General features: G+C 37.6%; 2 protein-coding genes across 2 annotated transcripts; both read left to right on the plus strand.

Moving 5' to 3' along the window:
• Positions 1-4,360: 4,360 nt before the first annotated feature.
• Positions 4,361-6,545, plus strand: LOC135618167 (pentatricopeptide repeat-containing protein At4g21065-like). Its single transcript, XM_065119026.1, has one exon. The coding sequence runs from the start codon at positions 4,533-4,535 to the stop codon at positions 6,366-6,368; it is 1,836 nt and encodes a 611-aa protein (XP_064975098.1). The 5' UTR covers positions 4,361-4,532; the 3' UTR covers positions 6,369-6,545.
• Positions 6,546-7,198: 653 nt separating this feature from the next.
• On the plus strand, positions 7,199-15,639 carry LOC103974349 (sulfate transporter 4.1, chloroplastic-like). Its single transcript, XM_009389154.3, has 17 exons — positions 7,199-7,500; positions 9,215-9,263; positions 9,368-9,569; positions 9,830-9,998; positions 10,090-10,155; positions 10,234-10,341; positions 10,435-10,542; positions 10,612-10,677; positions 11,193-11,253; positions 11,367-11,494; positions 12,150-12,191; positions 12,394-12,510; positions 13,328-13,379; positions 13,905-14,043; positions 14,135-14,223; positions 14,981-15,057; positions 15,136-15,639. The coding sequence occupies exons 1-17, from the start codon at positions 7,213-7,215 to the stop codon at positions 15,406-15,408; spliced, it is 2,034 nt and encodes a 677-aa protein (XP_009387429.2). The 5' UTR covers positions 7,199-7,212; the 3' UTR covers positions 15,409-15,639.
• The last annotated feature ends 6,530 nt before the right edge of the window (positions 15,640-22,169 follow it).

Raw genomic sequence — 22,169 nt, forward strand, 5'->3', positions numbered from 1 at the left:
GCAAAATAAGGCATTCATAGCCTTTGCATTAAGAGCGAAAGCCTTCTTTTCCAACTCATTCCAATCGATCATTGGAAGAGAAGACTTTGAAAATCCGTTTTCAACAAGGTTCCACAGTTCAAAATCCATAGAAATAAGAAAGATCCTCATTCGGGTCTTCCAGTAGGTGTAGTCCGTTCCACTGAACATGGGTGGACGTGTAATAGAATGCCCCTCTTGGTTTCCGGCGTATGCCATCTCTCTTGGGTTTTAATCCTTTAGAGAGTTAACCTCGCTCTGATACCAATTGTTAGGATCGAGAGCACTAAGAGGGGGGGGGTGAATTAGTGCAGCGGAAATCTTACAGCGATTTTGAAAACGAAAGCTGCGTTCGTCCGATAAAAAACGATTTCGATATAAAAGCAGAATCACAGTGTAGTTTGCGCCTAAGTTTTACGTCTAAACGTAATTTTACGTCTAAATGTAGTTTTGCGTCTAAAAGCAGTTTTGAACCTTGAAAAGCGTTTTACGTAGAAAGCAATTTGCAGTTATAAATGGAATCCGAATGTAAGCGTAAACTGCAGTGTGAAGATCGTACGAAAACACGATTTACGTTTGAATGCAGATTCTGAAAGATCAGAGCTTAGAAACTCGTTCGTAAAGGCGCAGAGGGCAGTAGCAATGTAGGAGGTTTGCAGTAATGATAAAGTGCTCAAGGTAAAAGCAAACCAGAGATTTAGAGTGGTTCGGTCAGTCTTGACCTACTCCACTTTTGGCTTCCTCCTCCGACGAGGTCACCGACGTCAACTAGCTGCCTTCCTTCAATGGGCGAAGGCTAACTGCCCTTTTACAGTTTCTCTCCTTTTGACAGGCTCAGGAGACAACCTTTACAGATCCTTTCTCTCCTCTCTTTACAACTCAAGACTTGAAGAACAGAAGGAGGAGAACTTTAGGACTTTACACAAATTTAAGCTCTTAGAATCACTGAAAAGATCAAGAATTCGGTGTGGATCTGTATCCTTTCAGTGTTGAATGGGTGGGGTATTTATAGGCCCCAACCCAATTCAAATCTGGAGCTCAAAACGATCAAATCCCGGAATTTCGGGATCAGGCGGTTGCACCTCTTGACTGGAGAGGTTGCACCGCCTAGCAGAGCTCGAAGACTGAGCTCAGGCGATTGCACCTCTCTGCCAGAGCTCGAAGACTGAGCTCGATGGTTGCATCGCCTGGCAGAGCTCGAAGTCTGAGCTCGGTGGTTGCATCACCTGGCAGAGCTCGAAACTGAGCTCAGGCTGATGCACCTCTCTGCCAGAGCTCGAAGACTGAGCTCGGTGGTTGCACCGCCTGGCAGAGCTCGAAGTCTGAGCTCGGTGGTTGCATCACCTGGCAAAGCTCGAAACTGAGCTCAGGCTGATGCACCACTCTGCCAGAGCTCGAAGACTGAGCTCGGTGGTTGCACCGCCTAGCAGAGCTCGAAACTTGAGCTCTGGCGGTGCTACCTCTTGACATAGGAGGTTGCACCGCCCAGTCTCGCTTGGAGACTGAGCCCTGGGCGGTTGCACCTCTTGGCTGGGGCGGTTGCACCGCCCAGTCACGCAGCCCTGGCGGTTGCACCTCTTGGCTGGGGCGGTTGCACCGCCCAGTCACGCAGCCCTGGCGGTTGCACCTCCTGGCCTAGGCGGTTGCACCGCCTGGTGCAATTAGGGTCCGAATGGTTCGCTCCATTCGGCCCAATTTGAATCTTTTCAGGGGCCCAATTGCCCCAAGATTAAGCTAATGGGATCACCTCCCATTTTCAAGCTTAATCATCGTGCTAACTACGATTAACTCTAAGACAACTTCTGCAGCTATGCTCCGATGCGTCAATCGCTTCTTCCGGCGAGTTTCCGGCGAACTTCCGTCGATCATCCGATAAGCCCTCGGTGATCCTTCTGCGGACATCCGGCATACTCCTGGACTTTGCGACGATCCACTTGGCGAGTTCCGACGAGCTTCGCTTGGCAAGCTTCTGGACTTCTCGGATCTGTTCTCGCTGAACCTCCGACGACCGTCCGAACTTCCGTCGAACTCTCGAACTCCCAACGTGATCATGATCTTGACTCCGGCGCAACACCTGCTGCTTATCTTACTCTCATCGTAGTTAATCCTGCACACTTATCTCAACACATAGATTAGATAACAAATGACAATTGACTTCATCATCAAAATCCGAGATTCAACAAGTACTACTACCAAATTGAATGAAGGCCTTAAAGAACAAGTAGGTTTTTAAGTTGAAGACTCAAGAATATTATTCTCAACCAAAGTACAAAGCTAGATTGGTTGTGAAAAACTTTAGTCAAAAGAAAGATATTGATTTTGAAGAGATTTTTTCTCCTATTATTAAAATATCTTATATTTGTATCGCTCTTGGTATTGCTACTGGCCAGGACTTGGAGGTTGAATAGTTAGATGTGAAGACAGCTTTTTTTCATGGTAATTTGGAGAAAAAAATTTATATGGAGCAACCAAAAGGCTTTAAAGTTAAAGGTAAAGAGAACTTTGTCTGTATGTTGAAAAAGAGCTTGTATGGGCTAAAGCCAAGACAATGGTACAGAAAGTTTGATTCATTTATGACAGAAAATGGATACAAAAGAATAGCTTCATATCATTGTGTGTACATCAAATGGTTTGGTGAGAATTTTATTATTCTCTTACTTTATGTTGATGACATGCTTATTCTTGGGAAAGATATATCTACAATTGACAGGTTGAAGAAAGAACTGAGTGAGTCTTTTGCAATAAAGGACATGGGGCCAGCAAAGCAAATACTAAGTATGTAGATTTCCCGTGATAGGAAAAATAAGAAGATTTGGTTGTCACAGGAGAAATACATCAAGAAGGTATTAGAAAGATTCAGTATGAACAATGCAAAACCAGTTGGTTCTCCACTTGTAGGTCACTTCAAGTTGTGCTCAGAATAGAGTCCGTCAAGTGTTAAGGAGAAGGAGAAAATGCAAAAGGTTCCTTATGCTTTAGTAGTTGGAAGTTTAATGTATGTAATGATATGTACGAGGCCGGACATCGTATATGCAGTTAGTGTTACTAGTAGATTTCTTATAAATCCAAGCAAAGAGCACTATGCAATAGTGAAGTGAATTGTTAGATATCTTAGAGGGAGTTCTAAGGTTTGTTTAAGCTTTAGAGGTGGACTACCTGTGTTGACAGATTACACATATGCATATATGGCAAGAGATATAAATACGAGGAAGTCCACATCAGGTTATGTACTTACTTTTGTAGAGAGAGCTGTGTCATGACAATCCAGATTGCAAAGGTGTATTGCTCTCTCCACTATAGAGGCAGAATATATTGCTGCTATAGAGGTTTGCAAAGTAATGTTATGGATGAAAGAATTCTTACAAGAATTGGGGCTGAAATAGGAAAACTATGTGGTGCATTGTGATAGTCAAAGTATCATCCATTTGTGTAAGAACCCAATGTTTCATTCCGAGTCAAAGCATATAGATATCAGATACCATTGGATTCGAAATGTATTTGAATAAAAGCAGTTATAGCTTCAGAAAATTTACACAAATGACAACGGAACAAACATGTTGACAAAGACCTTACTAAAAGAAAGACAAGATATATACCAATAGTTGGTCGACATAACTTTACATTGAGGAGTCTTGAGATAGCCTCCCTTATGGGCTGAAGGGGGAGGTTGTTGGGCTGACATCCCATTTGTTCAGCCCAAGGTGGGCTTTATCAGCCCACAGCCCACCCCTTTGACCTAACCCTAGATCAAAGTTAAAGGGGTGTGAGGGCTGTGTTTTTTAGTGTATAAATAAGGCAGCAACGAGGGCAGCATATAAGATCTTTTGCAACACCAAAAAGGAGGAGAAAAAGACAGAAATCCAAAGAAAAAGAAAAGGAAGAAAATAAGAACAACGCAGAGAGACTATTCTTAATCATCCGGTAGTGTTCTCATCTCAAGTTAGATCAAATCTATAGTAGATTCTTACTGTGATTACTTGGGGAGAATTAGGAAGGATTTAGAATTTTGTGATTACCCAATTATTCTCTTGTGATTATTACTAGGATTTTGGGTAAGAGATTGAGATTTATATATTCATTATTTTTATAATAGATTATCTCTAGTTTGTCCGTGGTTTTTACCATTCACATTGGAGAGGTTTTTCATGTATATCTTGATGTTATATTTGATTATGATTTCATTTAATTCTACTAAATATTATGATTATTTATTTATATATAAATTGTTTTTTTTTATATATATCACATCATCAACTTCTTGCTTTTCAGTGAATTATTCGATTCTCACCGAGTGTTGCTTTTTTGTAAGTCTCCACCCTAAGTAGAAAATGGACCTTATGCTGCTACCTCTTTCGCTTGTGACTGCCCAGATTGAGAGATTTGAGTTCAATTCTCAACTCAATCAATCTTGTTAAGAACCTAAATGTGATGGATTGAGCGCAGGCATGCCAAAGATGCACAAATAGCACAAACAGTGCACTATTGTCTCAAAGTAGGATGAGCATCACACGAAAATGATGCCACCCTCCGAGAAACATTTGAAAGGCTCCCTTCATTTCGTCTCCCATACCCTTCCCAGCACGCCCAGCAGAGGCAGAGCAGCAGAGCAAACCTGCCTTGCGCTCCTCCAAGCCTGCATCTCCCTACGACACCTCCTACAAACCACCGCCTTCATCCTCAAATCCGGCCTCCAATCCAACCCCCTCGTCCTCACCAAATTTGCTGCCGCATCCTCCTCCCTTGACGCCCTCGAGGTCGCCACGTCCCTCCTCTTCTCCCCCCATGCCTCCACTCACCTCTACGACGCCTTCCTATTCAACACCGTCATCCGTTCCCATGCCCAGTCCGACCGCCTTGGAGAAAGACGGTTGGCCATCTCTTATTTCTCCGCCATGCTCCGCTGCAGGTTGCTCCCCAACAAGTTCACCTTCCCCTTCCTCCTCAAGGCCTGTGCCAGCCTGCCGGAACCTACTAGCGTCGGAGCCCAAGTCCACGCATGTGTTGTGAAATATGGGTATAGCTCTGATCCGTACGTCCAGAACACACTCATCCATATGTACTCGGGAGCACCCAGCAGTCTCGATTTTGCCCGGGAATTGTTTGATAGAATGCCCAAGACAAGTCCTGTCACGTGGAGTGCGATGATCGGGGGCTACGTCCGGTCGGGCTTCTCCGACAAAGCCGTGGCTCTCTTTCGTGAGATGCAGGGAAGAGGCATCCAACCCGACGAGATCACGGTCATATTGGTGCTCTCTGCTTGTGCTGACCTAGGGGCGCTCGAACTCGTGAGATGGCTCGGGTCTTATGTCGAAAGGGAAAACATTCCAAAGGCTTTACCTTTGTGCAACGCACTACTGGACGCTCTTGCCAAGTGTGGGGACGTCGATGGGGCGGTGGCTCTCTTCGAGCAGATGCATGCGAAGAGCATCGTGTCGTGGACGTCCGTGATCGATGGCCTCGCCTTACACGGGCGTGGCAAGGAAGCAGTTCGAGTCTTTGAGATGATGAAGGGTGCCGGGGTGGTTCCTGACGGCGTGGCATTTATCAGTGTGCTCACTGCTTGTTGTCATTCCGGCATGGTCGACGAGGGCCGCCACTATTTCGATTCTATGAAGAGCGACTTGGGCATCGAGCCTCAGATCGAGCATTATGGATGTATGGTTGATCTGTTTAGTAGAGTGGGTATGGTTGAACGAGCACTGGAGTTTGTCAGAACAATGCCGATGGAGCCGAGCCCGGTGATCTGGAGGATGCTCATCGGTGCTTGTCGTGTGCATGGCAGGCTGGAGCTTGGTGAGAGGATCGCCAAGCACCTACTTGAGGAGGATCCGGTGCAGGATTCAACCTATGTGGTTTTGTCGAACTTGTACGCTTTGAGAAGACAATGGCAAAAGAAATGGGAGACTAGGAGAGCCATGAGCGAGCGTGGGATCAGAAAGGTACCGGGATGTAGTTTGGTGGAGCTGAACGGTGAGATATACGAGTTCATTGCCGGAGATGAGTCGCAATTGCAATACAGGGGAGTTTATGAGATGTTGGAGGAGATAGGGAGGAAAATAAAGTTAGCAGGTTATGTTCCTAGGAAGACGGAGGTGCTGCTCGACATTGATGAAGAGGACAAGGAGGACGCACTGCATTGGCACAGTGAGAAGTTAGCCGTTGCTTTTGTCTTGTTGAAGACCCCTCCCGGAACACGTATTAGGATTGTGAAGAACTTGCGTGTCTGTGGGGATTGCCATGCAGCTTTTAAGTTTATCTCCAAGGTATATGATAGAGAGATTGTAGTGAGGGACAGGAATCGTTTCCATTGTTTCGAAAATGGTGCGTGTTCATGCAAGGATTTCTGGTGATCGAAAGCTTTTACATGTTTCAGATTTTTTTTGTTTTGTTTTGGTGAGAGTCAATTTGCTTAAAGAACAGGTTAAAAAGTTGGTGAAGCTAATCTTCACTGTTTGATTAATTTGCCTATATTTGATGTAGATTTTAAAAAGATTTTCATAAAATTTGTCGATGCTGGCTGAGGTATACGATGAAATGTGGCCGATCGTGATGAGATCCGCGTGAGGATCAATGACTAAGTGATTGATTAGATGCAACGATAATACGGACCAACTTAATTCTTCTTGGCATTTTACTATCGAGTCAAATCTTCCTTTTTTTTTGTTTTATTCTCTTGTGTTGATGTCAGGTAAATTCAATTAAGATTCGGCATGATATATTTTATTTGAGATGATTTATTAACTTGGGTACACATTTGGTGTTTAATGGATTTTAACGATACGTCCGTCCGATTGTAGACTTGTGATTTAATTTATTGGATACTTGTGGTGACTCCGTGGGAGCGACGCATTAATTTAGGCCACGACAGTACCACAGAAAGTAATCGATAAATTATGCCACTCCCCAATAACTTGTTCTACCTCTTTCTTTTTCCGGATCGATGCAAAGGCCAAATCAAAGCCGTCGATACAGAAATCATTGGTGTCTATTGGTAAGCTTTTGAGCATAAACTAATAGCATTATTGGACAAGATCAAGTGGATCAGACGCCATGTTGAAAGCATGTTTGTACTTGGGTAAATTGATGCGTATACGATGCGTCGTAGTATACGAAGAAGCATCATCTCCCCAACTAGTAACTAGTATTATAACAAGCGTGGTTGCAGCTGACAGGAGTCGGGTGCAGGAGCGACTGATGGAGATAACGTATGCCACCTCCAGTAATCTGGATCTCGCCGACGGTGTCGTCGGCATGGACATGGCGGCTTGGGAGGTCCGGTCGGAGCGGCCATGGCCGTCACTGCATTCCTCCTCGGCCCCTCCGGTGTCGCGGTGGTGGTCCAGCCTGAAGGCCATGACGGCCACGGAGTGGCTAGAGATGTTGCTCCCCTGCACACGGTGGATCTGTAGGTATCGTTCCGGCGACTATCTGGAGTTGGACCTCACGGCTGGGGTCACCGTCGGTGTCATGCTCGTGCCTCAGGTGAAATCATCATCCATCTTATTGTTGGTTGGTTTTGAATGAGTATGTCGAGTGTTACAGGGACGACTACCATGCTCATTGATGCATTTTGATCGATATCCTATTTATCAAGTTAGGATGTCATTATATTTCAATTTCTCTTTTAGTTCTCTATTAATTCTTTGCTTAAATATTCGAAACTAAAAAAACAAAAACAAAAGCAAAAGCTTATCAATGATTAAGATTATAAAAAAAAAAACATACGAAATAATAAAATATAAAACAAATTTAAAATTCAAAACAGGTGGGATCACGGTGCTATGTCAAATCATAAAATAATAATATTTCAATCAATTATATTATATTATATTATATTATTAAAAAAATTAGAAACTTAAAAATAGTAAAATGTTAAAGAAATAATTAATATACACCTTATCTGCTGGTATCCGTCTTAGAATATAAATTCATTTCATACGTAAACTTTTAATCTTTCACTATTTTAACATAATTTAAATCGAAGTGTGTCAAAATTAATTGAAATATCATTAAAAAACTCAAATATTTTTTTTTTAAATTAACATAGAAAATATCAATATTTTTTAAAATAATTTGTTAAATATTTTTTTATAAAAATATAATTGTATTACTATTTTTTGTTTTAAAAAATAATTCAATACCAGTGTTATTAGAATCCACAAGTGGTTGATTGATCCGAAATTCAATACCAATTTTGGATCCACATTCTACGAAACCAATGTAATATATTTGAAAACAGTTCGACCAGATGACTTAAATAAATAAAAACCATTTATTTATAGATATTTTCTTATATTATATGTTTCATGATTTTTATATTTAATTTGAGTTATTGTTAATATTTTTATTAATTTAAAATATATTAAAATACGGAAACGAGGACTTAAGTATGAAGTAAATTGATATGGTGCATATAATTAATTATCTTTTGATATGTTAAATCATTTAATTTTATTTTATTAAAATATTAGTGAAAATGTTATTATTTATTCATGCATTATTATATGGTCTTGATTAACATGTAATAGTTTATTGCTTTAGTCTTGAATATTATTGTTTTTACATAATAATTTACGAGTAGTATTTACGTTATTATACTTGATATGTTTTTTTATTTTAATTTATTATTTTGGTAGAATTTTATTTTTTTTATTTTTTATTTTTACCAATCCAAATATCCATTTGAGCATTATTTATTTCAATTAACTGCCAGAGCGTAATATCCACTTTGAACCCACATAAAAAGCATGGGTCTAAATGGTTTGATCTGGTTCGATTAAAGGGAAGATTAGATTCGGAAAGGATGAAAAAAAGATCTTTTTTAGTGTTTTTTTTCTAAAGAATCGTTCCTTTTCTAAAAAAAAAAATCATCAAAATGAAAACTAAAATGCGTGCCTCCTTTTCTAAAGAATCGTCGAAAAGAAGGATACCAAAATCCAAGGCGAAAAAAAAAAAAAAAAATGATCTTAGCGGATTACCGATGAAGGATATCAAATCAAGTCCGAGGATATCACCATCGTCACCCCCCCTATTTGTTTCCAGCAGATATGATATGTTTATCGGCATAGCATGTTAGCGTTTAGGCACACGATAGATATTCGAGTTTATACGCTTGCTTAATGTCATATGCATTTCCTAAAATATAAATATGAATCAATCGGACGGAGTAGTAAACTGATGATGTCAAAATGGGCAGGCGATGTCGTACGCTAAGTTGGCTGGTCTGCATCCGATTTACGGGCTATGTGAGCGTCCACAACTCTCTCTCTCTCTCTCTCTCTCTCCTTCTCTCCTTCCGCCCGCCGTGGCAGCAGCAGCAGCATCTAACGTTAACAGCTTGTGTCCACAGATTCCGGCTTCGTTCCCATATTTGTTTACGCCGTGTTCGGCTCGTCTCGTCAGCTGGCAATTGGTCCCGTAACGTTGGTGTCGCTCCTCGTGTCCAACGTCTTGGGTGGCATCGTGGATCCCTCGGATGAACTGTACACGGAGCTTGCCATCTTACTGGCGTTCATGGTTGGAGTGTTGGAATGTCTGTTGGGGCTTCTCAGGTTTCGGACTCTTTTTTTTTTTTTTTTATTTCTTCACATGAAACAACAGTATTTTATTTTAGCAAGTAATATATAACGCTTTGACACTAATAATCTATTATTATTATTTACATATTAGGTAATGGAATAACCTTGCTTTTGTTTGGGCTTTATTTCTAACTCTCGGTTCGATGTGTAATTTGTTTGTTGACGACTTGTGTTGAAATCAAAATCATACGTCGGAAACGTTACTCTCACCGTTTGTTATGTTGCTGCTGCAGACTCGGTTGGCTACTTCGATTCATCAGCCACTCTGTGATCTCCGGGTTTATTTCTTCCTCAGCCATTATAATTGCTTTGTCCCAAGCAAAATACTTCCTGGGGTACGACATCGTTCAGAGCAGCAGAATCTTTCCATTGACAGAAAGTATCATCGCTGGAGCCAGTGATGTAATCGTTCATCTTCCGATCACTGCAGTTAGTATTCTTCCGAGGAACGCTGGCTTTTCGTTTCATTCCTGTTTAATGCTTGTTTGTGCAGTTCTCCTGGTCCCCATTTCTGATGGGATCTGTCATTCTCACCTTGATCACTCTCATGAAGCACTTGGTAGGTACTTGGACACTCCCCGATCCCATTTGCGTAAAAGTAAAAAGATTGATGTCTCATCTCACTCAAATTTTGCAGGGCAAAACGAAAAAGAATTTGAGATTCCTCAGATCATCAGGGCCACTCACGGCAGTCGTTCTCGGCACAGCTTTTGTGAAATCCTTCCATCCACCTTCAATTTCTGTGGTGGCGCATCTCTCACCGATCTTGATGAGATCATTCGGTTTCTTCTTCATTAACCATTTTTTATAGCATTTGGTATGTTGTCATCGTTCTTAGGTAGGTGAAATACCTCAAGGCTTGCCGACTTTTCATATTCCTAGAGAATTTCAGCATCTGAAATCACTCATTTCAACCGCATTTCTGATCACTGGTGTGGCCATTTTGGTACGATATCTTCTTGTCATTCTCTGTCACTCTTAATTCTTTTGATCACCAAGAGTTTCCAATTTTTAGGAATCTGTGGGGATTGCGAAAGCTTTGGCAGCAAAGAATGGTTATGAGTTGGACCCTAATCAAGAAGTATATTGAGGAGCCCTTCTGTTTGTTTTCTGCAGCTCTCATTATCTACCAATACTTGTTATATACATATTTTTGGCATTTAGAACACAAAAGTACCGATAAATAAATATTCTTCTGGTTTTCCATAATTGCCACATAGGCGTTACTAACTATAGGAAACTGTTAATTATTACAAGATGTGCTGCAATGTAATTTTTATCCCTTCCTTTCATTGCCGTAGAACAACTTGAACCGTTTGATAACGAGATGTATCGTTTACGATTTTGAACAAAGGTTCTTCTCCTTGGCATTCATTGTCCAAAACATTGGTGTGGAGATAAATTCTTAGTAGATCTGCAGCATCTTTTCAGCTTCTGATCATCTTAGTATACACTTGGAATTTGCATTCATCAGTAAAACACTGCATCTTTATCACACGATATGATTTCGATGCAAAAAGTTGAAGCGAGGCTGATATACAAACTTGTTGTTTCACTTCTTAAAAAGGATAAAAGCTCTTTATATTCCTTTTGCAGCTATTTGGTCTTGGCATGGCAAATATCTGCGGTTCATTTTTCTCAGCATATCCTGCGACAGGTGACTCTTTTAATTTTGTTCATCGTATTGCTGGCACTAATGATTATAATTTCCCTGTTTTCACTGATAGAAATTGTTTCTCTCTCTTATGATCATTGAAATGTTTTTTCAAGGTTCCTTTTCCAGATCAGCTGTAAATAATGAGAGTGGAGCACAGACTGGATTATCTGGAATCATAACAGGTCTTACAATTGGTTGTGCACTTCTTTTTCTAACACCTTGGTTCAGAGATATACCTCAGGTAACTTTGATCTTAATTTCATAGAGAACACAACTTTTTCTTGGAAGGAATACCGAGATCTGCAACATAAGCTACATAACATCATAAAGTAATCGTAGATCAAAGGCAGGATACAAGATCCACTAAGCTTATTCGAGCACATAAACCACAAAGAGAACTCATCCAACATAGTAATGGGAGATCATTGTATAGGTAGGTTATAGGATCCATCAAACTTGTCCATGGTTACAGACCGTAGAAGAAATGAGAAGAGATGGAATCCAAGAGATGTTCTACGATCCAAGGGATGACGGTAGGAAAGAAAAGAACAAATTGGCTAGTATTAAATATATTTATATGTTGAAATGGATTTGACTGACAGAATAAGATAAATTTATCGGTTCTGAATATATATATGTATATATACACACACATATAATATGAAACTTTAGCTTAGAACTTGTATCAGTCCTGCTTTATCTGAGAAAGACATCATCTTTACCTGGCAGAGAGAGCTATTTATCACTTTTTGACTCTTTTCTTTATTCATATCTATCATGTTAATGACTTTTACGAAATTTTCATTTTCTATTTGTTGCACATTCTTTTTCAGTGTTATTGACAATTTTGCATGTTTCTGCTCTGCTGACATTCCTTCGGCTGTGTTTCTTTTCAGTGTGCATTGGCTGCCATTGTGGTTTCTGTTGGAATAAGTCTTGTAAGTCCAAATGTACAATAAGGTTTTGCAGCTTGGCATTGATAATTTGTACGCTTAGTGAGTTACATAAATAATTTGTGAATCTTGTGGTTGGACATCATAAAATGCTTGAACATTTAGTGATAATTCCATGATAAATCTATAAGGATTTAACAGCACAGTTGTTTTGCACTCTAATTTATATGTTCCGTTTTATTTTTAGGTGGATTACGAGAAAGCCATGTTCTTGTGGCAAGTAGACAAGAAAGACTTCCTCCTTTGGATGCTCACCTGTTTAGCCACGTTGTTTCTTGGCACCGAGATCGGTGTGCTTGTTGGGGTAAGATTTTACCTGCAGCTTTCAACTGCCTTATGTTATGGTTTTCTTCACGAACCATGAAACCCACACTAATAATTCTTATGGGTTGTACAAATCTCTTGATACATTACACACATTTTTGGTGCTATTTTGTCTAATCTAATGAAGCTTTTCTTGACAAAGAACATAAAAGAAAATTATTTGCCTACATAATTGAAGCCTTTCGTATGCGTTGCCTATTTTTGACAAACAAAAAGAAAAAGATGCTTTATTATAAAGCAACTTTATCGATTTTCTTATTCTTAGGGTAATAGAAACAGTTGGAAATGAAAGTCGAAAGGCGATACGATATGCTTCGATAATCTAGAAAGAAGATGAAAACAGAAATGGGCATATGTATTAACAAAAAAAATCATGTTCTCGCCCTACTTAACAAGGCCCCTAAGTTTATTAGGTCACTCAAAACCAACCCTTTCTCAAGTATAAACTTTAATTTAACATTTTTAAATAATAATAACATGCAAAATAATTATATAAGGACACTATGGTAAAGGAATTTTTGTTGAACGAGGATGTAAAGATATAGTAGACAGTCTCTAGGTGATATTTGATGTTGTTTACTTTCTTCTATACTATGACTGCTAAATTCAATTCAAAGAACAACCGGGCCCTCAACTGGAAAAATCTCTGTGCATGGCATGAGTTGGAATCCTTAACATTCCAGGGTTCTGATCTTCCATTTATAATGGATTAGTTGTTTCTGAAAATTAAAAGTGCTTTGTGAGTTATAAGACAAGGATTTGCAACTATGATTATGATTATCTTTTACATACTGCAGGTGTTCTCATCCCTTGCATTTGTCATTCATGAATCCGCGAATCCTTGTATCGGTTAGTATGCTTCAATTGATCAGTGAGTAGGCTTAAAACTTTCCGTAAAATTTCACTTGTACATCTAACAACAATAATAAAGTAACTCGACATTGGATTGTCACATTTTCTCATGTTTAGAAATCATTTGAGTTCACCATTTTCTCTGTAATTGCCACCCAAATAGAATTAATGTTACTTTTGAAGTTCTTTTCACAAGCTGTTGTCAGCAAAAACTATTTCAAATCCTGTATGGATATGGCAGTATAAAGATGAAATTATACATTTTACTACAGTCTCTTTTGTTAATACTCTTGGAGAATCGAACCACATTATTAACCATAATCATTTCTTCTATGACTTTTAAATCTGCATCTGTAAAAGGTGCTCACTTATTTCACAGATTAATGGCTGCTGCGAGCAGAATAGTAATCATGCAAAACATTATTCTTTCCTACTACTCTACTTGAACTAGTTGCAATATTATGTCATCAACATAATATCATGGATATATTCCAGTGATGTAATCATGTCAAGTACTGGCAGCTATCTTAGGTCGGCTTCCTGGAACTACCATATACAGAAACATCGACCAATACCCAGAAGCATGTCTGTATCGAGGGATTGTCGTCATTCGAATTGAAGCACCCATTTATTTTGCAAATATCAGCTACCTCAAGGACAGGTGATGACATAAACTACTTTTATAGAGCAAAAGTTGTTTTCTCACAAAATTTTCCACGTTAACTGCAATATCCATGATAATCCGTTTGCAGGCTCAGAGAATTCGAGCTCGTTATCTCGAAGAACAGAAAGTGGGAACCACAAGCTTCAAGAATACATTTTGTGATCATTGAGATGGCATGTAAGTCCACAAACTTTTCACGAGGAGCCCTAAGTCTTCTTTTGGCAGAAAAAGTTGATATCTCTAATTTGATGTTTCAATTGTCAATCACATGAGTTAGATATCGATAAGAGATGGTTTTGTCAGTCCTACAATATCTTCATTCCACTAGTAAATCTCCAATCCAAACACTAGATAATGCTCTTCACCTAAAGTCTTCTGAGACTTAAAGTTCCTTTACGAACAATGAATATTACTCTTCACAGTGAATAAAAGTCTCTGACATTTCCAAATTGTCCCGAAAAAGACTTCTCCCTGACCACTTTTAGATCTTCATGTCATATTATCCTATGAGAGTGCACGGAATTACACTGCTCCAAACATCTAAGGATGCATTGTCGTTACAAAATTTTATGTGTGTGATGTTCCTCATGAGGTTGAAATAACTGAGATCAGAGGCTAGGTGAGGTGTGGAGTTCATCGTGTCAAAAATTTCCAGTCAAATGAATCCTACATCGCCTAAAGATTTGAAATTTTGGATCATCATATACTTAAGTCTTGTTGACTGTCTTCGCTGCAAACAAGCTCATAATTACTTGGTATGTAAGTACTGATATAAGAGCTCATAGCATCAAATGAAGAAGAGAGGAAAGAGGGAAAGAGAGGTATAGTTCCATCCAAGACAACAAAGATCAAATACTGGGATTGTTGTTTCATCAGAGTCATACCGGTAAACAAAACTTCCTTGGTACATCTGCTTACACTTGCATTGCTGCAGCTGTCCCATATATAGACTCCAGCGCCGTAGAAGCTCTCAAAGATTTGCATCAAGAATACAAACTGCATGAGGTGCAGGTCGGTATTCTTTAAACATAGTATTCTTCTATTCCTCAAATGATACAGTGGTATAACCGATGCACTGAATGCCTGCAGATTGCCATTTCGAATCCAAACCAAAAGGTTCTGATGACTCTCGCGAGATCACATCTCATTGAGCTGATTGGCAAAAGCTGGTTCTTCGTGAGTGTGCATGATGCTGTCAAAGCATGTATTCAGCAAGCGCCCAACTTAATGGGAACATCACCAGGAGGAAGAAGAGATGCTACTCAAACTAGTCAACCTGATCTTGTGCAAAAGCTATGGAAACAAGAGGATGAATCTGCTGTTGAGTGGGAGTACCTCTTGCCCCAGGAGGAGGAGACTTGACTACATGTTTTGCGATGCTCTTCTAACAAATGGCTTATGATTGGTTTATTAAAAGGAAAATTGAAGCCCTTCCAACATATTAAACTGCTTACGAGACATTCCTATGTGAGATTCTGGTTTCATATCTTTCTGGATGTAATATTTCTTCTCGTGCTATGACAGTAAAAGAAAATATATTTTACGTTGTTATACTCTTTATGGGTTTTATGTAAACATAGTAAAAATTAATCGATTGTTACTATTTGTTGATAAATGTCATTTGCTTCATCTAAACAATGGTTGATATGTTACGATGTTAACTCTCAATATTTTCAGAGGTGAACAAGAGGGAGAAACTAGCACTGGTGGGTATCGTTTTCGGTTGCCAACTATAAACTGTCATTGGAGAGGGTTTTTTTTATTTACTTTATTTTTTTTAGTGTGCAGGCAGGCTTTTATATACTATCCACATATTCTTTTGTGTTTGAGAGTGTTTATTTATTTATTTTATTTCTTTTAGTGTATAGGCTTCTATATACTATCCACATCTTCTCTTCTTATGTTTGAGAGTGTTTTTTTTATTTACTTTATTTCTTTTAATGTACAGGCAGGCTTCTATATACTATCCACATCTTCTATGCTTGTGTTTGTGAGTGTTTTTTTATTTACTTTATTGCTTTTAGTGTATAGGCAGGCTTCTATATACTATCCACATCTTATTTGCTCGTATTTTTAGTCCTTGGCACTGTCTTTTGATCACCACTATTATTCTAATAGTGGTTTACGTCAACTTCATAAATTATCTTTCTCTCAGTATATACTATTGTCAAAAAAAAAAAAACAAAAAAAACAAATTATTTTAGCTTGAATGTTTAACTATGGTTTTTAAAAAATTCACAATTACACATGCTTCATAGACAACAATAGTTATTAATGAAAAAAGAAAAACAAAAAAAGACATCTGCTCTATGGATGTACCATTCTTTCATCTGAATCTTTGGTCTCTTTTGTTTCTTTTATCCCTTCATCTTCTTTTATTTCTTCAACCGATAATATGTTTTCTAATCTATCGCAAGACTTTTGGTACAATGCCCAAATTAATTCCTTTTTTTTTTTTTTAGTACTGCAAGAAAGAAGGTGTTGATTTTTTTTTCCCCAAATGGGATGATATACTTTTGTTAAATGTTAATACCTCCACTACAAGAAAAACAACCATTCGTGCTAAAGTTATCACCGAAAGTTAGAAAATTATCATGATGTGAGCTATCACCAGTTTCCGTCGGTTGGGTTGGGTTGGGTTGGGTTGCATGGTTAAAAAGTTTTTAGTGACCCACTTGTCACTAAATTATAGATTATAGTGATGACTTATTTTTGTGATTAATACATTCAAATTTCGTAATTCGAAGTAAATAAATAAATTGACTAAATAATTTCTGTGATAATATTTGATAATGAATCACCAAATGTCATGACAAAATTTTTTAAAGATAACTTAGATCCGTCACTGATTGTTGATTAATTTTTAAAAAAAAAGTGATAATAATTCGATGATGAACTGATATGTCACTAAAATTTATATTAAAAATTTACTGACGATTACTTGAATTTGTTACTAATACTTATTTAGATGAAAACAATATTAATTATAAAGTATATTATCCACAGACTATCAGTAAAAACAACATTAGTGATAAGACTATCTATCAACGAAAACTATCAATTTTTAATAATTTTCTCCATGACATATCAATTTTTAATAATTTAAAACCATACCAAGACACTACATAGTCTTGTTACTCATGTCATATCACCTACATAAAAAGATAGAAAAGATATTTACATTTTTTTCATTCTTTAACACTTTTTCTACATTCTCTTTTCTTCGCTTTTCAGCATAAAAAAATAGAAGAAGGCATGAGCTAACAATTAGACAAATCGTTAGGTTGACAATAAAAAAAAATATAAAATTGGATGCATAATGATGAACATTTTTATACATTCTTCAATATGAACACTTCTATGCCTTTTTCAATATGATTATCATGAGTATCACACATGTGATAATTTTAATTATTTAACCACACAATTTTAAGGGATAAGATAACAAAAAAAGCCTCAAATGAAAAAAAAAAAGAGACTAGATTGGAATCAAACCGGTAAGCATGAAATAATCACTAAATACAAATCAAGACTGTTTAACATAATTAGAATTTGAATAAATCCTGTTAGGATCGAGTCGACATGAAGAGGGGGAGGGAGGGTGAATTAATATAGCGGTAAAAATTATATTAATTCTGAAATTTTTGTAGATATCCAAAAATGCGAAATATATTTAACTTGAAAGCGTACGGAAGCATAGTGAAAGTAAAGCAATTTACAATAAAAGTAAAGAGCAATATAGAAATACAAATCAAATTTTTATAGTGGTTCAATCGTTGTAACCTACATCTACTCATGATTTCTCTTCACTCGAAGCCACCGGCTTCCACTACCAATCTTCCTTTAATGAGCAAAGATCAACTACCCTTTTACACTCTTTCTCATTTTCACGGGTTTAGGAGATAACCCTTACAAGCCTCTCTTTTTTAGACCTTACTTTTCCCTTCAAACAAACTTTTAAATACTAGGAAAAAGTAATCTTAAATCCTGAGAGTTTTCTATTTTTTTTAATTTTTCTTTTCCCCTTTTTTAACTCAATTTCATGTTCAATTCTGTTGAATCTCGAATTTTGATGATGAAGTCAATTGTCATTTGTTGATCTAATCTATATGTTGAGAAAAGTATACAAGATTAACTACGATGGCAGTAAGACATGCAGCAAGTGTTGTGCCAGAGTCAAGATTAAGATCACATTGGGAGTACAAGAGATCGTCGGAAGTCCGAACGTTTGACGAAAGTTCTAGGGGAACCAACCGAGAAGTCCAAGAGCTTGTCATAGAAGCTTATCGGAAATTGTCAAGAAGATCATCACAAAGTCCAGGAGCTTACTGTTGAATCTCGTATTTTGATGATGAAACCACTTGATATGTGTTTATGATTTAATCTACGTTTGGAGTGATGTAGGTCTACTCGATCAGGATTAGACAATTAACGCAGGAGGAATTGACGTTACGTCAGAGGAGATCATGTTAGGATATTGGATGGCAGAAGGCTTCGGACGTCGGGCATCAGGCCAAGAGCGGAATTGCGCCAAGGATATCAGGGTTGCGGAGGTCAACCACCGATTGGGCAATAGGCCGCAAGAGAGGATGATGTGTTGAAGAATCGGACAAAGCGCCAACCAATGACGAGCAGGGCAACAGAATGTCAATTCGCGTTGTAATAATTGTCTAAATTGGAGTAGAGTTTTGGCTTGTGTGTGCAGGATTAACTATGATAACGACGAAGACATAAAGCGAAACAAAGTGTCAGAGTCAAGCGCGAAGGATTTGTTGCGAGTTTGAGAGTTCGACGGAAGTCCGAAGGTTCGTCGGGAATGCTGCCGGAACTAGCCGAGAATGAGTAGGGAGCTTGCCGAAGGGTTTTTTAGAAGCTCATCGGAAGGTTCGTTGGAAGTTCACGGAGCTCACCGAGAATGATCGTAGCTTACTGAAGAAGGTCGTCGGAACTCGCCAAGATCAAATCGTGAAGTCTAGAAGCTTGCTGGGAGTCCGTAGAATAGTTTCCGAGAGTTTATCGAAAGACCGCCGGAAGTTCACCGAAAGCTCGCCGGAAGAAGTCTTGACTTGCAGACTTTGTAATAGCTTAGGAAATGTCTTTAAATTCATAGTTAGCATGTTAATTAGGGTTAGGATTAAGTGTTAATCCTGTAACCCAAGTAGGGGCCAATTAGGCCCGAGTTCGGACTGGTTTGGGCCAAGTTTGAAGCCCAACCAGTGAGCTAAAATAGTTTGATGGTGGCACCGCCAGATTAGGCGGTGGCACCATCCAGAACTCGAGAACTGAGCGGTGGCACCACCCAGAACTCGAGAGGTCGGGCGGTGATAGGCGGTGGCACCGCCAGCCTTGGAAACCCAAGAGAATTCAAAATTTGGAGCCCAAATTTGAATCCTCTTGGGGCCTATAAATACCCCTCAATTCTCAACAGAGAATACAACATTTTGAGAAGCAAGAGATTGAGATAAAAGTCTTAGCAAAGTCTTTAGCAAGTTTTTGTTTTCAATTGCTTGAGTGTTCACCTCCTTCTTTCTCTTTGAAAATTTGTAAGAGAGTGAACCACTTGTAAAAGGTTGTAAGAGAGGTATTTGTCCTTCCCCTTCAAAGTGATTTACTAGTAGAAGTTGGGAGCCTTATCGAAGAAGGCTTCGTACGTGGATGTAGGTCGCATGACCGAACCACTAGAAGTCAGTTTGTGTTTATCTTATTGTCATTTATATTACTGCAAACCATCTTCACTTTGATGCTCTACTTCTTTGTCTCCTTCTTACGTATCACTTCAAGTTAAAATGCAATCGAAACGGTTTCAAACGAAACGTTGCTTTTATCGTACGAAGTTTTCGAAAGTGTTTAAATCGTCAAAAGTTTATCGTACTTTACCGCTACACTAATTCACCCCCCCTCTTAGTGCCGCTCCGATCCTAACAATTGGTATCAGAGCCATGGTTTTCTACTTTGGTTTAACACCCAAATAGAAATGGCTCTTTACGGTTTTCAAGAGGGTCACTCTCTCATTCGTTCTCCATTTTTCAAAGAGACGGACTACACTTATTGGAAAACTCAAATGAGAGTTTTCTTACTTTCTTTGGATTTGAATTTATGACATATAGTTGAAAATAGATTTGAAATGTCTTATCTTCCAATAAACCATTGGAATGATTTGGAGAAGAAGATATTTTCTTTAAATGCAATGGCTATGAATGCCTTATTTTACGCTTTGGACAAAAATGAGTTCAATCGGATTTCTACGTGCGAAACGGCTTTTGATATTTGGCGAACACTTGAAATTACGCACGAGGGAACTAGTAGAGTCAAAGACTCGAAAGTTAACATTTTATTGCATGATTTTAAGCTTTTTCGAATGTAACCAAGCGAGACTATAGGTGACATGTACACCTGTTTCACGGATGTCGTCAATAATCTAAGAGTTCTTGGTAAATCTTTTTCGAATTTTGATCTCATAAGTAAGATCTTAAGATCCCTTCCAAAAAGGTGGGATCCTAAAATAACCGCAATACAAGAAACAAAAGATTTAAATATTTTTCCACTTGAAGAACTAATTTGTTCATTGATGACATATGAAACGGTGCACAATGCACATGACGAACAAAATCACCTTCCAAAGAACAGGAAGGATTTGGAACTCCTGACAAATGAATACCATTTGAGTAATGACTCAAGTGATGAGGACAATGATGAACTTAAACTTCGAACACTAAATATTAATAAGTTTATTAAACAAAAATCTAAAATAAACAATGAACCTGAACGGAGGAAGAGGCCAAAGAAGAGGAAGGCAACCAAGGATGAATCAAAAACTTCCAAAGGTGAAACGACGAATTGGGCTTTGACGAGCTTCGACTATAAGGTAAGTAACTCAACTCTCTTGAATTATTTTGAAATTACATAATACTTTTCATGAGTTATTTTTAATTTAGTTTAGGATTAATTTTCTTAAAAATTACATGAAAATAAAAAAAATTAGAAATCATGCTTATCATTCTAGTAATTTTGAAAATCATCATGAAAATTATATGTTTATGATAAACAAAATGATTTTGATTAAAAATGCCTTATGAAATATGATATCATGCCTAATAAATTTATTTTTTGAAGCTATGCATGATGATGATGAGTTTTGAGTAATTTATAGTTTATTGATTATTAATGATTTCCATAATGATCTTTTACGATTTATGGATTATCAATTTATACCATGATGAAAGTTGCTTTTGAAAATGATGTACGACTTTTGTATGCAAACTAAGCATGAAAAGATAGATTCACCTAAAAAAAAAAATGTATGACTACAACAAATAATAAATGATTTTGGTTGAAAATACTTTATACTCAATGAAACCATCATTGATGAATATGCTTTATGTTTAATAGTTTCTTTGGCTTATATGCTCTATCATGATAAATATTTTGAAAATAAATGAAATCATGTTTGATTTGAAGTAATGCATAATGATCATGCTTAATGATGCATTTTTTGATTTTACATAAAAGTGGCTTTAAAAAAATGATGTATGTTTTGATTTGACATAAATGAAATAGGCATGCTTATATGAAATAGTGAAGTGTCATGCTTGACAATTGTATACTTAATGATACATAAAGTTGTAATGAAAATATTAATATTTTAATACTATGATTTGATGATTTTATGCATGACATTGTAAAGTTATATATAATGATGCATAATGATGAAATTGTATAATAAACATATTAAACATTTTGAAACCATATTTTAGTGTCATGCATATTGATCATGCTTAATAAATTTTGAAATTATGCATGATGAATCTTACGATTTATGGATTATTGATTTTTACCATAATGAAAGTACCTTATTGATCTTTATTGAAATAAGTATTACTCTTTCGGTTTTAAACATGATACATGTTTTTATTTGGCATAAATGAAACAAAATCATTTGTTTTGAAACAATCGAAAAGAGGAAAACATTCTTGAAAATTATTTTGCTCAATCTTATTGATTTTGATGAATCCATTTGTATAATCTTTGTGAATCTCTTGGATTTTGATAATGATTTTGATGATTTAAATTTGAATAATTTTTTTTATCAAAATCACGATCTTGATCTCTTGAAATTTATAACA

Source organism: Musa acuminata, chromosome BXJ2-8 (assembly GCF_036884655.1).
Source record: "Musa acuminata AAA Group cultivar baxijiao chromosome BXJ2-8, Cavendish_Baxijiao_AAA, whole genome shotgun sequence".
Lineage (NCBI taxonomy): Eukaryota > Viridiplantae > Streptophyta > Magnoliopsida > Zingiberales > Musaceae > Musa > Musa acuminata.

Excerpts from the sequence above, each read along its gene's own strand:
- LOC135618167 (XM_065119026.1), top strand. The coding sequence starts at position 4,533 with ATGATGCCACCCTCCGAGAAACATTTGAAAGGCTCCCTTCATTTCGTC.
- LOC103974349 (XM_009389154.3), top strand. The coding sequence starts at position 7,213 with ATGGAGATAACGTATGCCACCTCCAGTAATCTGGATCTCGCCGACGGT. Across the intron at positions 9,999-10,089 it reads TCATCGCTGGAGCCAGTGAT|TTCTCCTGGTCCCCATTTCT; the intron begins GTAATCGTTCAT and ends TTGTTTGTGCAG. Across the intron at positions 10,156-10,233 it reads TCACTCTCATGAAGCACTTG|GGCAAAACGAAAAAGAATTT; the intron begins GTAGGTACTTGG and ends CAAATTTTGCAG.